Source organism: Suricata suricatta, chromosome X (assembly GCF_006229205.1).
Source record: "Suricata suricatta isolate VVHF042 chromosome X, meerkat_22Aug2017_6uvM2_HiC, whole genome shotgun sequence".
Taxonomy (NCBI): domain Eukaryota; kingdom Metazoa; phylum Chordata; class Mammalia; order Carnivora; family Herpestidae; genus Suricata; species Suricata suricatta.
The window spans coordinates 52,571,037-52,585,036 of NC_043717.1; the positions used below are offsets into that span (position 1 = coordinate 52,571,037).

A 14,000-nucleotide genomic window follows, 5' to 3' on the forward strand; every position below is an offset into this window, starting at 1 on the left:
TATTACTGTCACCCTAATGCTAGTGCCTGTCTGGCTGTCTGGGGGTGCTGGGTATATCTGAACCAAGTTTGATGTGTGCGTGCCTGCGTGCATGCGTTGGGTAAATGTCAGCTCTAGTTCTGATTTGGCAACAGCCTTTATCATGAGCCCACCATTGCAACACAAAGCAGCAGCATTGCAAAGCTTTTTCTGGAACTGAGATGCCTCTGGCCAGCAGCCTTGTCCTGGCTAGGTGACACAATGGGACCGGCAGGCCTTATCAGCAGCTCTTGGTCTAAAACAGAAACTAGGAGGGGTAGGAAGGGCTGTTCTCAGTGCTTGGCCCGGTTGCCATGGCCCCTGTTGCTATGGTCCCCAAGCACTTTTGCTTATTATTATTTCTTTCAATCGTTCATGGCAGCCATTAGCAAGCAGGATCCAGAAACTCTCTGAGGCAGGCCAGGAAGAAAATGGTTAACCGAAAAGATAAGAGAGACTAGGGAAGTCATCAAACAAACAAAAAGTGTAGGTGTAAAAGATTTGGTGCATAGAAACAGGAGGCCCAGAAAACAGGGTTTTGTTTTGTTTTGTTTTTTAAGGATCTTTTTAAAGAATCTTCCTGAGATGTCATAGACTGAGGTGGCTGGGTCAGGATTAGCTAAGAAGTACCCATTATGTGGCTGCCATATGTGACAAGTACAGCAACTCTGTGCCCTTGGGTTTTTTAGAAAAGTCCTAGTTTCAAGTATTCGGTTGTGATTGTCAGACCAAGATTCCTGCTTTGAGATTCAGAAAATAGGTCACTGTGGTTATAATAGCTCTTGAAGTTATCCAGGAAAGGCTGCCTTAGAATTCACTCTGCCCTCACCAGTTGGCTCAGAATCTCCACAAGGCCTGCTGCTGGGTTACAAAGGCCTCAGCAAAGTGGCCCCTTAAACAGCCAAGAAACATCCTCCAAGTGCCTCTTGGACTCTGTGCCCCTCCACAGCCCTATGGCTCTCCAGGGAGGGTGTATCAAAACATGCATAGGTTTTGATCCTCACTGACCTGAGTTTCGACATGCCGTGCGTTAATTCTGTCAACTTGGGCAATGCTCTGAGCCTCAATTTCCTCATGCGTAAATTGAGAACAGGAATACCCACAACACACGGTTATTCCAAGCATCCAATGAGGGGTTTACCTTTAAAGCTCATACAAATAATAGTTGTTAAAATTCATTCCTTTTAAACGCCTGGGTGGCTCAGTTGGTTGAGTGTCCAAACTCTTGATATCAGCTCAGGCTGTGGTCTCAAGGTCATGGGATCGAGCCCTGCCTTGGGCTCTGCACTGGGTGTGGAGCCTGCTTGGGATTCTCTCTCTCCCTTTCTCTCTCTCTCAAAATAGATAAATACATATTTTTTAAATAAATAAGGTAAAAGAAAATGCATCCCTTCATTCAACAAATAGGTGTCCACTACATGCCAGGCATGAGGTCAGGCCTGGGGATGAGGTAAGCAAAACAGACAAGGTTCCTGCTAGCATATAGCTTTCAGCCCAGGGGCCTCAGCAAACATTAGTCAAAGAATCACCAATTCAAGATCCATGCGGAGGAGAGAAGGGCTAGAGCTGGTCTTTTTAAAAAGTTGACTCCGGCTGCTGTGTAGAGTGAGAGACTGGCAGATGGAGCTGGAGGCCCTTTAGGGGGCTTCTGCCACAGACAGTAACCTGGCCTGGAGTTGTGGCAGTGTTCGTGAGAAATGGTCAGATGCTGGACCTCTTTTGGAGGCAGAAGCAATGGAACGTGACGACAGACTGATGTTTGGGAGCGAGGAGGAAGCAAGTATCTTAGCTAATTGCGTGCCCAAGGTTTAGGCCACTGGAGCCATAAAGACAGTTCCAAGTCTGCTGAAGGATGCTGTGCGGAGGCTCCGCCCTTATTCAGCAGTGCAACTGCGAGTCACAGACATTGAGATTATTCAGTCTAGGTGATCTCCTCAGTATGTGTTCTTTAAGCTGTATTCACTTCAAACCTTTGGCTCGGTATTTCTTGTTCTGAGAGGCTAGAAGAGAAAAGAGATGGAAAGGGGATGGGGAGACAGGAAGGGCCAAAGACAAGGCTGGATTTTTTTTTTTAATAGTTTATTTTCAAAGGCTGGATTTTGTAACAATGGTTGACCACACTTTATAGTTTTCAAAGGAATTGCACACCAAGAATTTGTTGTCATATTTTCCCAATTCAGGACCAGAGCCATGTCCCGACTCCCAGCCCAGTGTTTTGGCTACTTAGTGCATTGCCAGATCCTTCATATTTTTAGGGGGGTGGGGAGGAGCAGGAGTGAGTCTCTCAATGGAAAAGAAGTTCTAATAGACATTCCAAGCCATTCTTTATTGAAGCAACTTACTCCATTTGCATTGAGAACAACTATTAAAAGAAACTTTGGTATTTTCCCACACTACTTGTCCCCTACACACATCAGCAGGGCGTTCACTTCTCCATCCTAACAGGCCCCCGCTTCAGGAGCTTGACAATCAAGTGAGATCTCTTGTCTTTTTTCCTCTCTCAATTAGACTCTGAGGACTGAGGTTCCCATCTGCCTTGGAGCAAACAAATCTTTTGTTATGTCCATTTCCCAGAAGCTGGAGAGCTTTTTCCCTCTCTCCAACCTCTGTAGTTTTCTTTACAAACACCTGACCCTCTTACTGAGTTTTAACTGCAGATGGCAAATTAAATTGGTTTCCCAAACTGGGACCAAAGCTTCTCTCCAAAGCCCACTGCTTGGACCCTGCCTCCATCCATCCCTGAACTAGGAAAGAAAGAAAATCACATGCACATTTTTCCAAGTGATTACTTTTCTCTTTCTCAGCAGTCTTACCTTAAATGAATGCAGCAGAATTGCTAGGGAGAAATGGTAGGGTATATTTCCGCCTGGTAGGTTTTTCTCTCCACAGTGGATAATGGCATCCGTGGTTGGGTATCATCTAGCATGGCACCTTCCTCCTCTGTGGGAAGACAGAGGTAGCAGGAGATGCCAAAGCCTCAGATCAAAGCTGAACAAGGAGCCAACAGAAGTGGAATGGCTCTCCATTTACAGATGTTTGTGGCCATTGCAGATGACAGAAAAGAGAAGGTAAGGGTGGGAGAGGGCAGAAAAGGGGGGGCTGAGAAGGAGACAGGTGAGCCGGGTGTTTGGAAGTAGAAATAAAAGGATGAGAATAATAAGAGAAGCTCTGATATTTTACTGAAAACTATTCATTCTTTTAGGGTCGCCTGGGTGGCTTAAGCATCTGACTTCAGCTCAGGTCATGATCTTACAGTTTGTGAGTTTGAGCCCCATATTGGGCTCTCTGCTGTTGGCATGGAGCCTGCTTTGGGTCCTCTGCCCCCTCTCTCTCCTCTCTATTCCTCTTTCTTCCCTTCTTTCTGCCCCTTCTCTGCTCATTTTCTCTGTCTCAAAATAAATAAAGTTAAAAAAAAGAATCAAAAACCATTCATACTTTTATACTATTACATAAACCACTGTAATAAACTATATTCCAATATATAAAATATAAGTAAAGCAGTGCCTGGCTGGCTCAGTCAGTGGAGCATGCAACTCAGGGTTGTGGTTTCGAGCCCCATCCTGGGCAGAGAGATCACTTAAAAGTAACATCTTTAGGGGCTCCTGGATGGCTCAGTCAGTTAAGCATCCAATTCTTGGTTTTGTCTCAGGTCATGATCTCATGGTTTGTGGGTTTGAGCTCCATGCGCTGTCAGCATGGACCCTGCCTGGGATTCTCTGTCTCCCTCTCTCTCTCTGCCCCTCCCCCACTGGTGCTGCCTCTGTCTCTCTCAAAATAAATAAACTTAAAAAAACATTAAAAATAAAATATTAAAATAAAATAAATTAATACATAAAGTTTTATTTTTGTAAAAACCCCATTTGTTGTTAAAACCCCAAATAGTATTGAAAGATTTAAAGTGAAAAGTACTTTCCTTTCCCTCTCAAAGCCCTCCTCATACCCCCAACAGGCCAATGATGATAATAGTTACTTGTATGTCTGCAGGCTTGCTCTGTGCATAAATAGAGACGTGTGCTTTCTTTTTAAATTTTATTTATTTTATTTTAAGTAGGCTCCACACCCAACGTGGGACTTGATCTCACGACCTTAAGTTCAACTGTTGTGTGGTTTACTGACTGAGCCAGCCAGGCGCCCCATGTGTGATTTCTGTATGCACAAATGTGATCATCCTATGCACGCTGGCCATTCCTTGTTCCTTTTTTTTTTCCTTAAACTTAACAATAACACTCTGAAGTTTTCCCACTCCTGCTCACAGAGATCTACTGCATTCTTCATAATGGCTACACGGCATCCCATTTGTGTGGGTGCCATGTGGTGTGTGAAACTGGCCCCCTGTTGATGGACATTTAAGTGAAATAGAAAGCCCAGTTTCTATCCAATAGAAATAGAATGTGAACCACAAATGTGAGCCACCTATGAGATTTTGAATTTTCTAGTAGTAGCCACATTTGCCCCTTCCTGTTTTGAAATGCCATCTTTATTATACATTACACATGTATAAGACACCTACGTTATACATTTAGAAATGCCCTTATAGAAGCAAGAATAATACAAAAACAGGGAGGGGGACAAAAACATAAGAGACTTAAATATGGAGAACAAACAGAGGGTCACAGGAGGGGTTGTGGGAGGGGGGATGGGCTAAATGGGTAAGGGGCATTAAGGAGTCTACTCTTGAAATCACTCTTGCACTATATGCTGACTAACTTAGATGTAAATTAAAAAAATAATAATAATTTTAAAATTAAAAAAAGAAATGCCCTTATACATGTCAATTTGTTTGGGACTATTTTATTTCTTTCACCAATTTGCCAGTTTTGACACCAGTATCCCCCACTTCCAGTAGTCACATGTAAAAAGTAAAAAGAGAGAGATGAAATTAATTTTAAAAAAACATATTGCATTTAATCCAATATACCAAAAATTCTGTTTTGACATGAAATCAGTATTAAAAATTATCGATGAAGCATGTTACATTCTTTGTTTCATATTAAGTATTGAAAATCTGGTGTGCATTTTTTTTAATGTTTGCTTCTTGTTGAGAGAGAGAGAGAAGGTGAGCATGGGAGGTGCAGAGAGAGAGAAAGAGAGAGAGAGACAGATGATCCAAAGCAGGCTCTGCCCTGATAGCACAGAGCCTGATGCACGGAGGGGCTCAAACTCATGAACCTTGAGCTGAAGTCAGACGATTAACCAACTGAACTACCCTGGTGCTGCTGGTATATGTTTTATAGTTAAAGCCCATTTCAGACTAGCCAATTTCCAGTGCTTAAGAGCCCCATAATGGCTGGTGGCTACTGTACTGGACAGTGGAGGTCTAGCAGGCCAAAGTCCAAAGTGTCACCACCTCTGTGGTGGATAGGGATGCATTAGAAGGACAAAACCTGAAGACAGAAACCTCAACTTCACCACTCAGGGGAACTCCTGGGGCCTCTTGGGGCCTTGGTGTGTGGACCCCCAGAAACTCACTGCATGCTGGCCCGGTAGACAGCAGAATCACCGACACAAGTTCAAAAGGCTCTGCTGCTCTACCCATCATAGGCTCCAGCTCTGCTGGCCACAGAGATAAGGAAAAGACCCTGAGTGCTCAGGAGGTGATTATCTGGAACCTGCCGCTCCAAGTTCCCTTTTCTCTGCCTCCACTGGTGCCTCTGTTCACAGCTTCTCAGTGTACTCAAGACCCAGTCCCCCGTTTCCTTTTTTCAAAAACACAGTGGTGTGGCAATGACACTCTGAGGAAAGCCCTGGTGCTGGGGTTGGGGAGGGTGTGGTGGGAGGAACCCACACCGAGGCTTACTCAACTGTGAGATGTTAACCAGTGGCCCCAGAGCTGCCGCGGTCTCTGGCAGCAGAAGTGGCAGCATGGCAGCACAGCCTAGAGCGTGGAATGGTGAGCACGGGCATGATTGCATACTGTGCGGGGGTTTGCATTGGGATTTGAGTGAGGTTGGGGGTTGGCACCAGGATAGGTGCCAGCAGTGTGGGAGAAGGCAAGTGGCCAGAGAGCAGTAGGTACAGGGAAGCCATCTCTGGCCTGGCCTGAGCCAAGGAAGGTTTGGGAAGCATTTGGACTCCACAACAGGCTTGGGGGCTCGCCCCTAGGTTGGCAGAAAGCTAAGAAATGTGATTGTCCCCTGAAGGGCAGCATGCTGTCCCTGGGCAAAGGTGGTGGCCCCATGCCCACCGCCTGACTGATTTCCAAACTAGCCCTACCCCAGCCTACCCTTTCCCCACCCATGAACCCAAGAACCAAACCCATGGCAGTGGGCTGGACCAAGGGCTCAGAGTGGACTCAGGTGCAGAAGAAAGGAATTTCTTCTGATGGCAGCTTGGGAAAAAGCTCCTCTTTACCGGCCCACCCCCAGTTTCCCTTTGGTTGTGTAAGGGTGGAGCGCTAAACATTTCCCTTTCATTCCTACCACTGCCTCCTCCAGCCCTGCGGCCTAGAAACCCTTAACAATATCAGACTCCTGAAACACCAGGCAAAACCCAGCTGCTTTCTGCCTGGTTGTGTAAGCTGGAGCCTCCCAGCGAGTGGAGCCTGGGCCAGAGGAAAAGAACTAGGAAGACAGAGCAGCTTTACAGCAAATCAACATCCCATATGCATTTGGTGACCTCACCCCAGCTTCCCCTGCTCTACCCCTTTCCCCCAACTGGCTAAAGGGTGGAGGCCCTGCTGATTAGGACTGTTCCTTGAATGTTGGTAGCTCAGCACTTAGTGCAGAGCCTGGCACATATGTAGGATCTACCCAAAAGGGTAGGATGGGTGGATGAATGGGTTGACATGTTTTATATATTGTCTTTGCTGTACCATGTACTCCCAGTGCTCCAAAATTCAAATTTGTTATATCATCGCTTTAGTGTCTTCTATTCCAGGCGCCTAGACTCTCAATAATGTCCACTAACTAAGAAAAAGTGAAGAGTATAACCAGTTGGGGGAGTCCTGAGCATAGATTGGGAGAGTGGTCTCACAGCCTTGCCTCTCCTCACATTAAATCTGTGGATCAAGAGCATGGGGTTGGGTTCAAGTCTCAGAGTCCTGCTATTTCCTATCTATGTCATTTCACCTATCCAAGATTGAGTACTCTGTTCTGTAAAATGCAGCTAAAAATGGCATCTGGGATTGTGGTAAGGAATAAATGCAAAACGAATGTACTACTTTAAACACTATGAATTTGCACTGTAATAAGCAGCCCTATATAAGTATTCATTATTTTTAAGAGATATAATTTACAAGTCAGAATATTGTTTTAGCAATAAGGACTAATCCCTTTCATCAGAATACAGGTCAAACTAATAGAAGCAGCCGTTTCTCCACCAGTCACAGCTGCAGGCATTTCCTGGAACAGTTTGGCCTAGGAAATGGTGACTAGGTATCTTTAAGAGACTAGATGGTTCATGGAATGCAAAGGAGGAACCTCCATACTATTTTCCAGAGTGGCTACTCCACCAACAGTGCTAGAGGGTTCCCCTTTCTCTGCGTCCTTGTCAACATCTGTTGTTTCCTGAGTTGTTATTTTCAGCTGTTCTTGATAGATGTGAGGTGGTATCTCATTGTGACTTTGATTTGTATTTTCCTGATGATGAGTGATGTTGGGCATTTGCTCATGTGTATGGTTGGCATGTATGTTTTCTTTGGAGAAACATCTGTTCATGTCTTCTGCCCATTTCTTAACTGGATTATTTATTTTGGGGGTGTTGAGTTTGTTAAGTTCTTTATAGATTTTGGATATTACCCCTTTATCCAATATGTCATTTGCAAATTATCTTCTCCCATTCCGTAGGTTAAGGCAACTGGCTTCTTGAAAAGCTCCCTAAATACAAATCAAAACCACACTGAGATACCACCTCACACAGGCCTGAGTGGCTAAAATGAACAAATCAAGAGACTATAGATGCTGGCGAGGGTGTGGAGACACAGGCACCCTCCTACACTGTTGGTGGGAATGTAAACTGGTGCAGCCGCTCTGGAAAACAGTGTGGAGGTTCCTCAAAAAACTATCCATAGAACTCCCCTAGGACCCAGCAATAGCACTGCTAGGGATTTACCCAGGGGATACAGAAGTGCTGATGCATAGGGGCACATGTACCCCAGTGTTCGTAGCGGCAATGTCAACAATAGCCAAATCATGGAAAGAGCCTAAATGTCCATCACCTGATGAGTGGATCAAGAAGATGTGGTATATATATACAATGGAGTACTACATGGCCATGAGAAAGAATGAAATCTGGCCATTTGTAGCAAAGTGGATGGACCTCGAGGGTGTCATACTAAGTGAAATAAGTCAGGCGGAGAAGGACAGATACCATGTTTTCACTCATAGGTCTAACAGGAGAAACTTAACAGAGGACCATGGAAAGAAGAGGGGGAAAGAATTAGGGAGAGGGAGGCAGGCAAATCATGAGAGACTCTTGAATACTGAAAAAAACCAAGGGCTGAAGAGAGAGGTGGAAAGGGGAAGGGGGTGATGGTCATGGAGGGGAGCACTTGTAGGGAAGAGCACTGGGTGTTATATGGAATCCAACTTGACAATAAACTATAAATAAAAAAAGAAAAGAAAAGAAAAGAAGAAAAGCACCCTAGAGGGGCGTCTGGGTGGCTCAGTCGGTTAAGCCTCCGGCTTCGGCTCAGGTCAGATCTCATGTTCGTGGGTTCGAGCCCCGCGTCGGGCTCTGTGCTGACAGCTAGCTCGGAGCCTGGAGCCTGCTTCCGGTTCTGTGTCTCCTTCTCTCTCTGCCCCTCCCCCTCTCATGCTCTGTCTCTCTCTGTATCAAAAATAAATAAAACCATTTAAAAAAAAAGAAAAGCACCCTAGCTTCCCTCCTGACACCCTGGCACAGTACACCCATCCTGACTTCAGTGTAAGGACAGCAAGACTTCAGATAGTACTCTCTATGTGCCTGGAGGAGGGCTTTTCCCACAGAGTTGCTCGCTGGATTGTCAAGCTGTCCTGGGAAATAGACACCACTCATACCTTTTTATAGATGAAGACACTGAGGCTCATCAAGGCAACATGACTTTCCCAGGGTCGCACAGCTAATAAAAGACAGAACCAGGATTTGATCCCCTGCAGTCTGCTCCACAGCCTCAGTCTGCTGCTGGCGCAGGACTGAAGAGTGGCGGCCTAGCACACAGACCTAGTGCAGATTGGCATGAGGTGACAATGCCAGACTCATAGCATGTGCCCTGGTGAGCATCCAGACTGGAGACCCCCAGGTGTTAGCTAGGCTTTCAGATTCTGAGAACTTGGGGAGATGCAGGCCAGGTGGGGGAAAGAGGTAAACACAGCCCAGGTTGGCCAGCATAGCAGGCAATGAAGAAGAGTAGTCAGGTCACACCACTTCTTGTCCCCACCCCAAACCATAAACCCTCCAATAGCTTTCTATTGTGCTGACAATCAAATCCAAATTCCTGACTGTGATCAGGAGATCCTGAAGTAATCTGGCTCCTGCCCACCTCTCTGACACCTTTCTTAGCACACTTCCTTTCCTTCCTTTCAGTCATTCTTTCCCACTGCAGGGCCTTAACATTTGCCGCTTCCTGGGCCAGGCATGCTCTCCCACTGCCCTTCGCATGGCTGATTCCTTCTCATCATTCCAGTCTCTTCTGCTTCAGTGCAAAGTCCATGAAGGCAGGGACTGTGTCTGTCCTGGTCATCACTGTATCCCTCGATGCCTATGTGCCCAGTGCACAGAAAGGACCCAATAAGTCTTTGTTGAATGATGAACTAATTATTTTGACACCTACTGTGTGTCAGGTTCTTTGCTAATATTAATTCATTTACTTTCCAAAACATCCCCATGAGTTAGGTGTGATTATTATCTCCATTTTGTAGATGAGGAAAATGAGGTGCAAAGAGGTGAAGTGACTCGCCCAGGGTCACTGTGTTTAGGAAGAGACAGAGTTGGGATTTGAGTTGCTGACTCTCCTACAAGACATTGCTCCAAAGTGTGTATTCAAACAGGATCTTATTGAGAAGGTCTAGGGCTCTATCCTTCCATGTACTCTTTCAGATGCCTGACTTGGGCTTCCCCAGGAAGGAGCTGAAGCCATTCGGGTGACCTCTCAACTGGGGTTAACTACCCAGGTCACCCCACGTCTTCATTTTTTTTTTTAAAAAAAAACCCACAGAGGGGCGCCTAGGTGGTTCTGTTGGTTAAGCATCTGACTTTGGCTCAGGTCATGATCTCACAGTTTGTGAGTTCAGGCCCGGCATCGGGCTCTGTGCTGACAGCTTGGAGCCTGGAGCCTGCTTTGGATTCTGTGTTTCCCTCTCTCTCTGTCCCTCCCCCACTCTCTCTCTCTCTCTCTCTCTCTCTCAAAAATAAATATTAAAAAATTTAAAAATAAATAAATAATCCCCTCCACAGATTTAGAGAAGTACCTCAGAAAGCAAAGCAGAGTTTACCTCAGTGGGAAAGTCATCCCACCCAGTGGGACATGCAGCTGGAACCCACATGACTGAGGGTCCCCTGGAAAATGCCAGGAAAGGAGAGGCAAAATGCATCCCTCTAGTCCCAGTGGTATTTTCTCCACCAGCTCCTCGGCTACTGAGGGTGTGGTCTGAGAACCGGCAGTAACAGCAGCACCTGAAAGCTAGTTGGGAGTACAGTCACAGCACACGTCCCTCTCCTCACTCACTGATTTTAACAAGATCCCCAGGGTATTCATTGGCACAAAATGTTTGAGACGCACTGGCTTGGAGGGCAGCCTCTGAGACTGCCCTGGCTCCTCACCAGACTGGAGCTCCCTGAGGGCACTCCCAGGGGGTACTTAGTAATGTCTGTTAAACAAGTAAATCTGTGAAGGAATCTAGTCACATCCAGCGAGCTTAGGTGCAGATAGAATCATTTACAAGGCACATTGCACAGGTCTGCCCCCTCCTGTCACCTACTTCTGCAAGCTGCCCAACACAGGGGTCCAGCTCTGGGATTCCCTCCTGGCCTAGGATCCCATGAGGGAGGCCCAGGAACATGGACATTATATAGGCCTTAGACTTTGGACAGGATGTTGAATAGTCCTATCCCTTCCTTGTTCCCTCAATCCTTTCAACCCCAAGGAGGAACTTCTGAGGTACGCATGCTCTGTTTGTTGTTCTCTTCACTGAGGGCATGGCCTCTTCAGCACACATGCCACCACAATCCCTGTGCCGCTTCTCAAATGGCCCCCTGGAAGCCTAAGTCCCTTCTGAGGTGCAGAAGGGGTTGCCAGGCGCTGGCTACCAAGCCCTTGCTGAGTGTGGAACCAAAATAAACCCATGTTGATATGGAAACGGGTCGAATTATTTTAAGAAAAAAAAATTGCTCCTTCATTAAGTCACGTTGTTATGGCAACCAGGATTAGGAAAGTAACTTGGCCGAGGAGGTTATGTGCAATGTTTGGGGACTAAGAGCTTTCAGAATAGTGGGAAACAATTTGTGAGCTTGCTCCCTGCCCTTGGCTCTGCCAAGGAGGAGAGAGGGGATGAGGGCCAGCTGAGGGTCAGCCCATCCCACCTGGGTGGGCCTGTGCGCAGTGGCTGGGGGCCGCCATCAGAAGACCTGCCTCTGGCGATGCAGATCAAGGTCATGATTGGCCATGTGGGAAAGGAAGCTAACCTGGAAGAGGATGTCCTGGCCAGAGATTCGGCACTGAGTTTGCAAGTGAACCTGCCACTCAGCTGCAAGAGGAGTGCCCTGACTTCCCAGCAGTAGGGGAAGGTGGGAGAATTGAAAAAAAATAACAATAGCTCTTGACAGGCATTGTGTCCCAGGCACTGTGCCAAGTTCTTGACACACTCACATTCAGTCCTCAAAGCAACCCTGCTGGCTGTCATTATCTCAATTTTATAAATAGGGAGACTGAGTCTTCGGTCAGCGGAGTGACCTGTCCAAGGTCACACAGTAAGTACAGACCTGGGATTGGAACCTTACGCTCTACTCGTGGTCTCTGCTGCAAAGTCAAGGGACCAGTAAGCTGCAACACAAACCCAATCTATTATTTAGGCCCTCACTCATGCATTTATTTGTTCACTTAGTTAAAATTCCTTTACTGAGTTTCTACTCTGTGCCAGGCCCTGAGGAAAGCATGGCCATATTACACTTGCTTTTTGCTTTCCACCCCCTCTTTTTTTTTATGAGAGTAAGGACCATGCTCTATTTTATTCTGATCATCCAGAGACAATATAAATCATTATTTTTTGAAACATTTTTTTCTAGTTTTATTGAGGAATAATTGACACACCTCACTATATCAGTTGTTTGTTTTTGTGGGTTTTTTGTTTTTATTTGAGAGAGAGAGAGAGAGAGAGAGAGAGAGAGAGAGAGAGAGAGAGAGAGAATCACAAGCAGGCTCCACCTGGCATGGAGTCCACTGTGGGGCTCGATCCCACAACCCTGGGATCATGACCTGATCCAAAATCAAGAGTCAGATGCTCAACCCACTGAGCCACCCTGACATCTCTTTCACTGTATAAGTTTAAGGCATACAGCATGATGGTTTGAGTTACATATATTGTGAAATGATTACCACAGTATGTTGAGCTAACATCCATCTTCTCATATACATACAATAAAAAGAAAAGAAAGAAGAAAAGAAGAAAGGGGGAAATATATTCCTTGTGATGAGAACTCTTAGGATTTACTCGTAACTACTGTCCTCTAGATAACAGAGCAGCGGTACCCATAGTCATCACTCTGTACGTTCCATACCTAGCACTGATTTATGTAAATAAGTTCGTGCTCTTTGAGCACTTTCCTCCAATTTCCACCCTCTATTCCTGCCTCTGGTAACATCTCTCATCTCTGTTTCTTTTTTTTTTTTAATGTTTTATTTATTTTTGAGAGAGAGAGGCAGCATGAGCAGGGAGGGTCAGAGAGAGGGGGAGACACAGAAACCAAAGACAGGCACCAGGCTCTGAGCTGTCAGCACAGAGCCCAACATGGGACTCGAGCCCACGAATCATGACCTGAGCCGAAGCCAGACAGTTAACTGACTGAGCCACCCAGGCACCCCATCTCTCATCTCTGTTTCTATGAGTTTATTTTTGTTTTTGTTTTTAGATTCCACATATAAGTGAGATATGTGGTATATGTCTTTTTCTGTCTCACATATTTCACTTAGCATAATACCCTTGAAGTCCATCCATGTTGTCACAAAGGGTGGGATTTCATTGGGTTTTTTTTCTACGACGGAATAACACCCCATTGTGTATGTATCTCACAACTTTCTTGCCCATGCATCCGCTGACGGACATTAAGGTTGTTTTCATGTCTCGGCTACTGTAAATAATGCTGCTATAAACATGGGTGTGCAATTATCTCTTCGCTTAATGTTTTTGTTTCCCTTGGATATGTTCCCAGAAGTGGAATTGCTGGATCATATGGCAGTTCTATTTTTGATTTTTTGAGGATCCTCCACACTTACTTTTTGCCTTCAAGGAGTCCAAGCAGGAGTGGGAGAGAAGCCTTGCAGTAAGGCGCACACTGACCTAGGCCAGATGCCCGGAAGTGGGGGAGCCCAAGTGCCCGAGGTAGAATCAACAACGAATCCACATTCCTCAGAGGGACCCTGCTCTCCTTTCCAGCTTCCCTCTTCCTTTCAGATATTCTGAAGGGCTACTCAACCTCAGGAAATACTGGCCTTTGGAGTGGGAAACAAAGAGGTTGAGGGGCTTAAAACAACAGAGGAAAGAGGCAAAAGCAGTGGATACTCCAAGAGTTAGGAAAGGAGAGCAGAGAAGCCAGCCTCAGCCAGGTTTTCGGCTTCCTGCCCTACAAATCTGGGAAATGTATTGTGAACCTTGGAAGGTGCCGAGTTTCGGAGGCTGCTGGAAGGTGTCTGGGGCCTACTGGAAAAGGCAGGCTGCGTCCTGTGATGCCGGACTACTGTGCACCAAGTTTTCTCAGCTTTTCTTTTCTCTTCCCTTGTCTTCCCTTCCCTTGTCTTCCCTTCCCTTCCCTTCCCTTCCCTTCCCTTCCCTTCCCTTCCCTTCCCTTCCCTT

The 14,000-nt window shown here is 46.0% G+C and overlaps 1 protein-coding gene across 12 annotated transcripts in view; it reads left to right on the forward strand.

Annotated features, from left to right (window-relative positions):
- The window catches only part of NHSL2 (NHS like 2), a 72,636-nt gene that overhangs the window by 15,552 nt on the left and 43,084 nt on the right, over positions 1–14,000 (forward strand). Inside the window, exon 1 of one of the 12 annotated variants that reach the window (XM_029930804.1) lies at positions 5,843–5,908. The exons of 8 other annotated variants lie outside the window; for them this stretch is intronic. In XM_029930804.1, the coding sequence (XP_029786664.1) occupies positions 5,881–5,908 (28 nt within the window). In that variant the 5' untranslated portion in view covers positions 5,843–5,880. Of the gene's footprint in view, positions 1–5,842; positions 5,909–14,000 lie in introns of those variants that run through there. 3 more of the 12 variants (XM_029930793.1, XM_029930794.1, XM_029930802.1) reach the window with 3 other exon arrangements.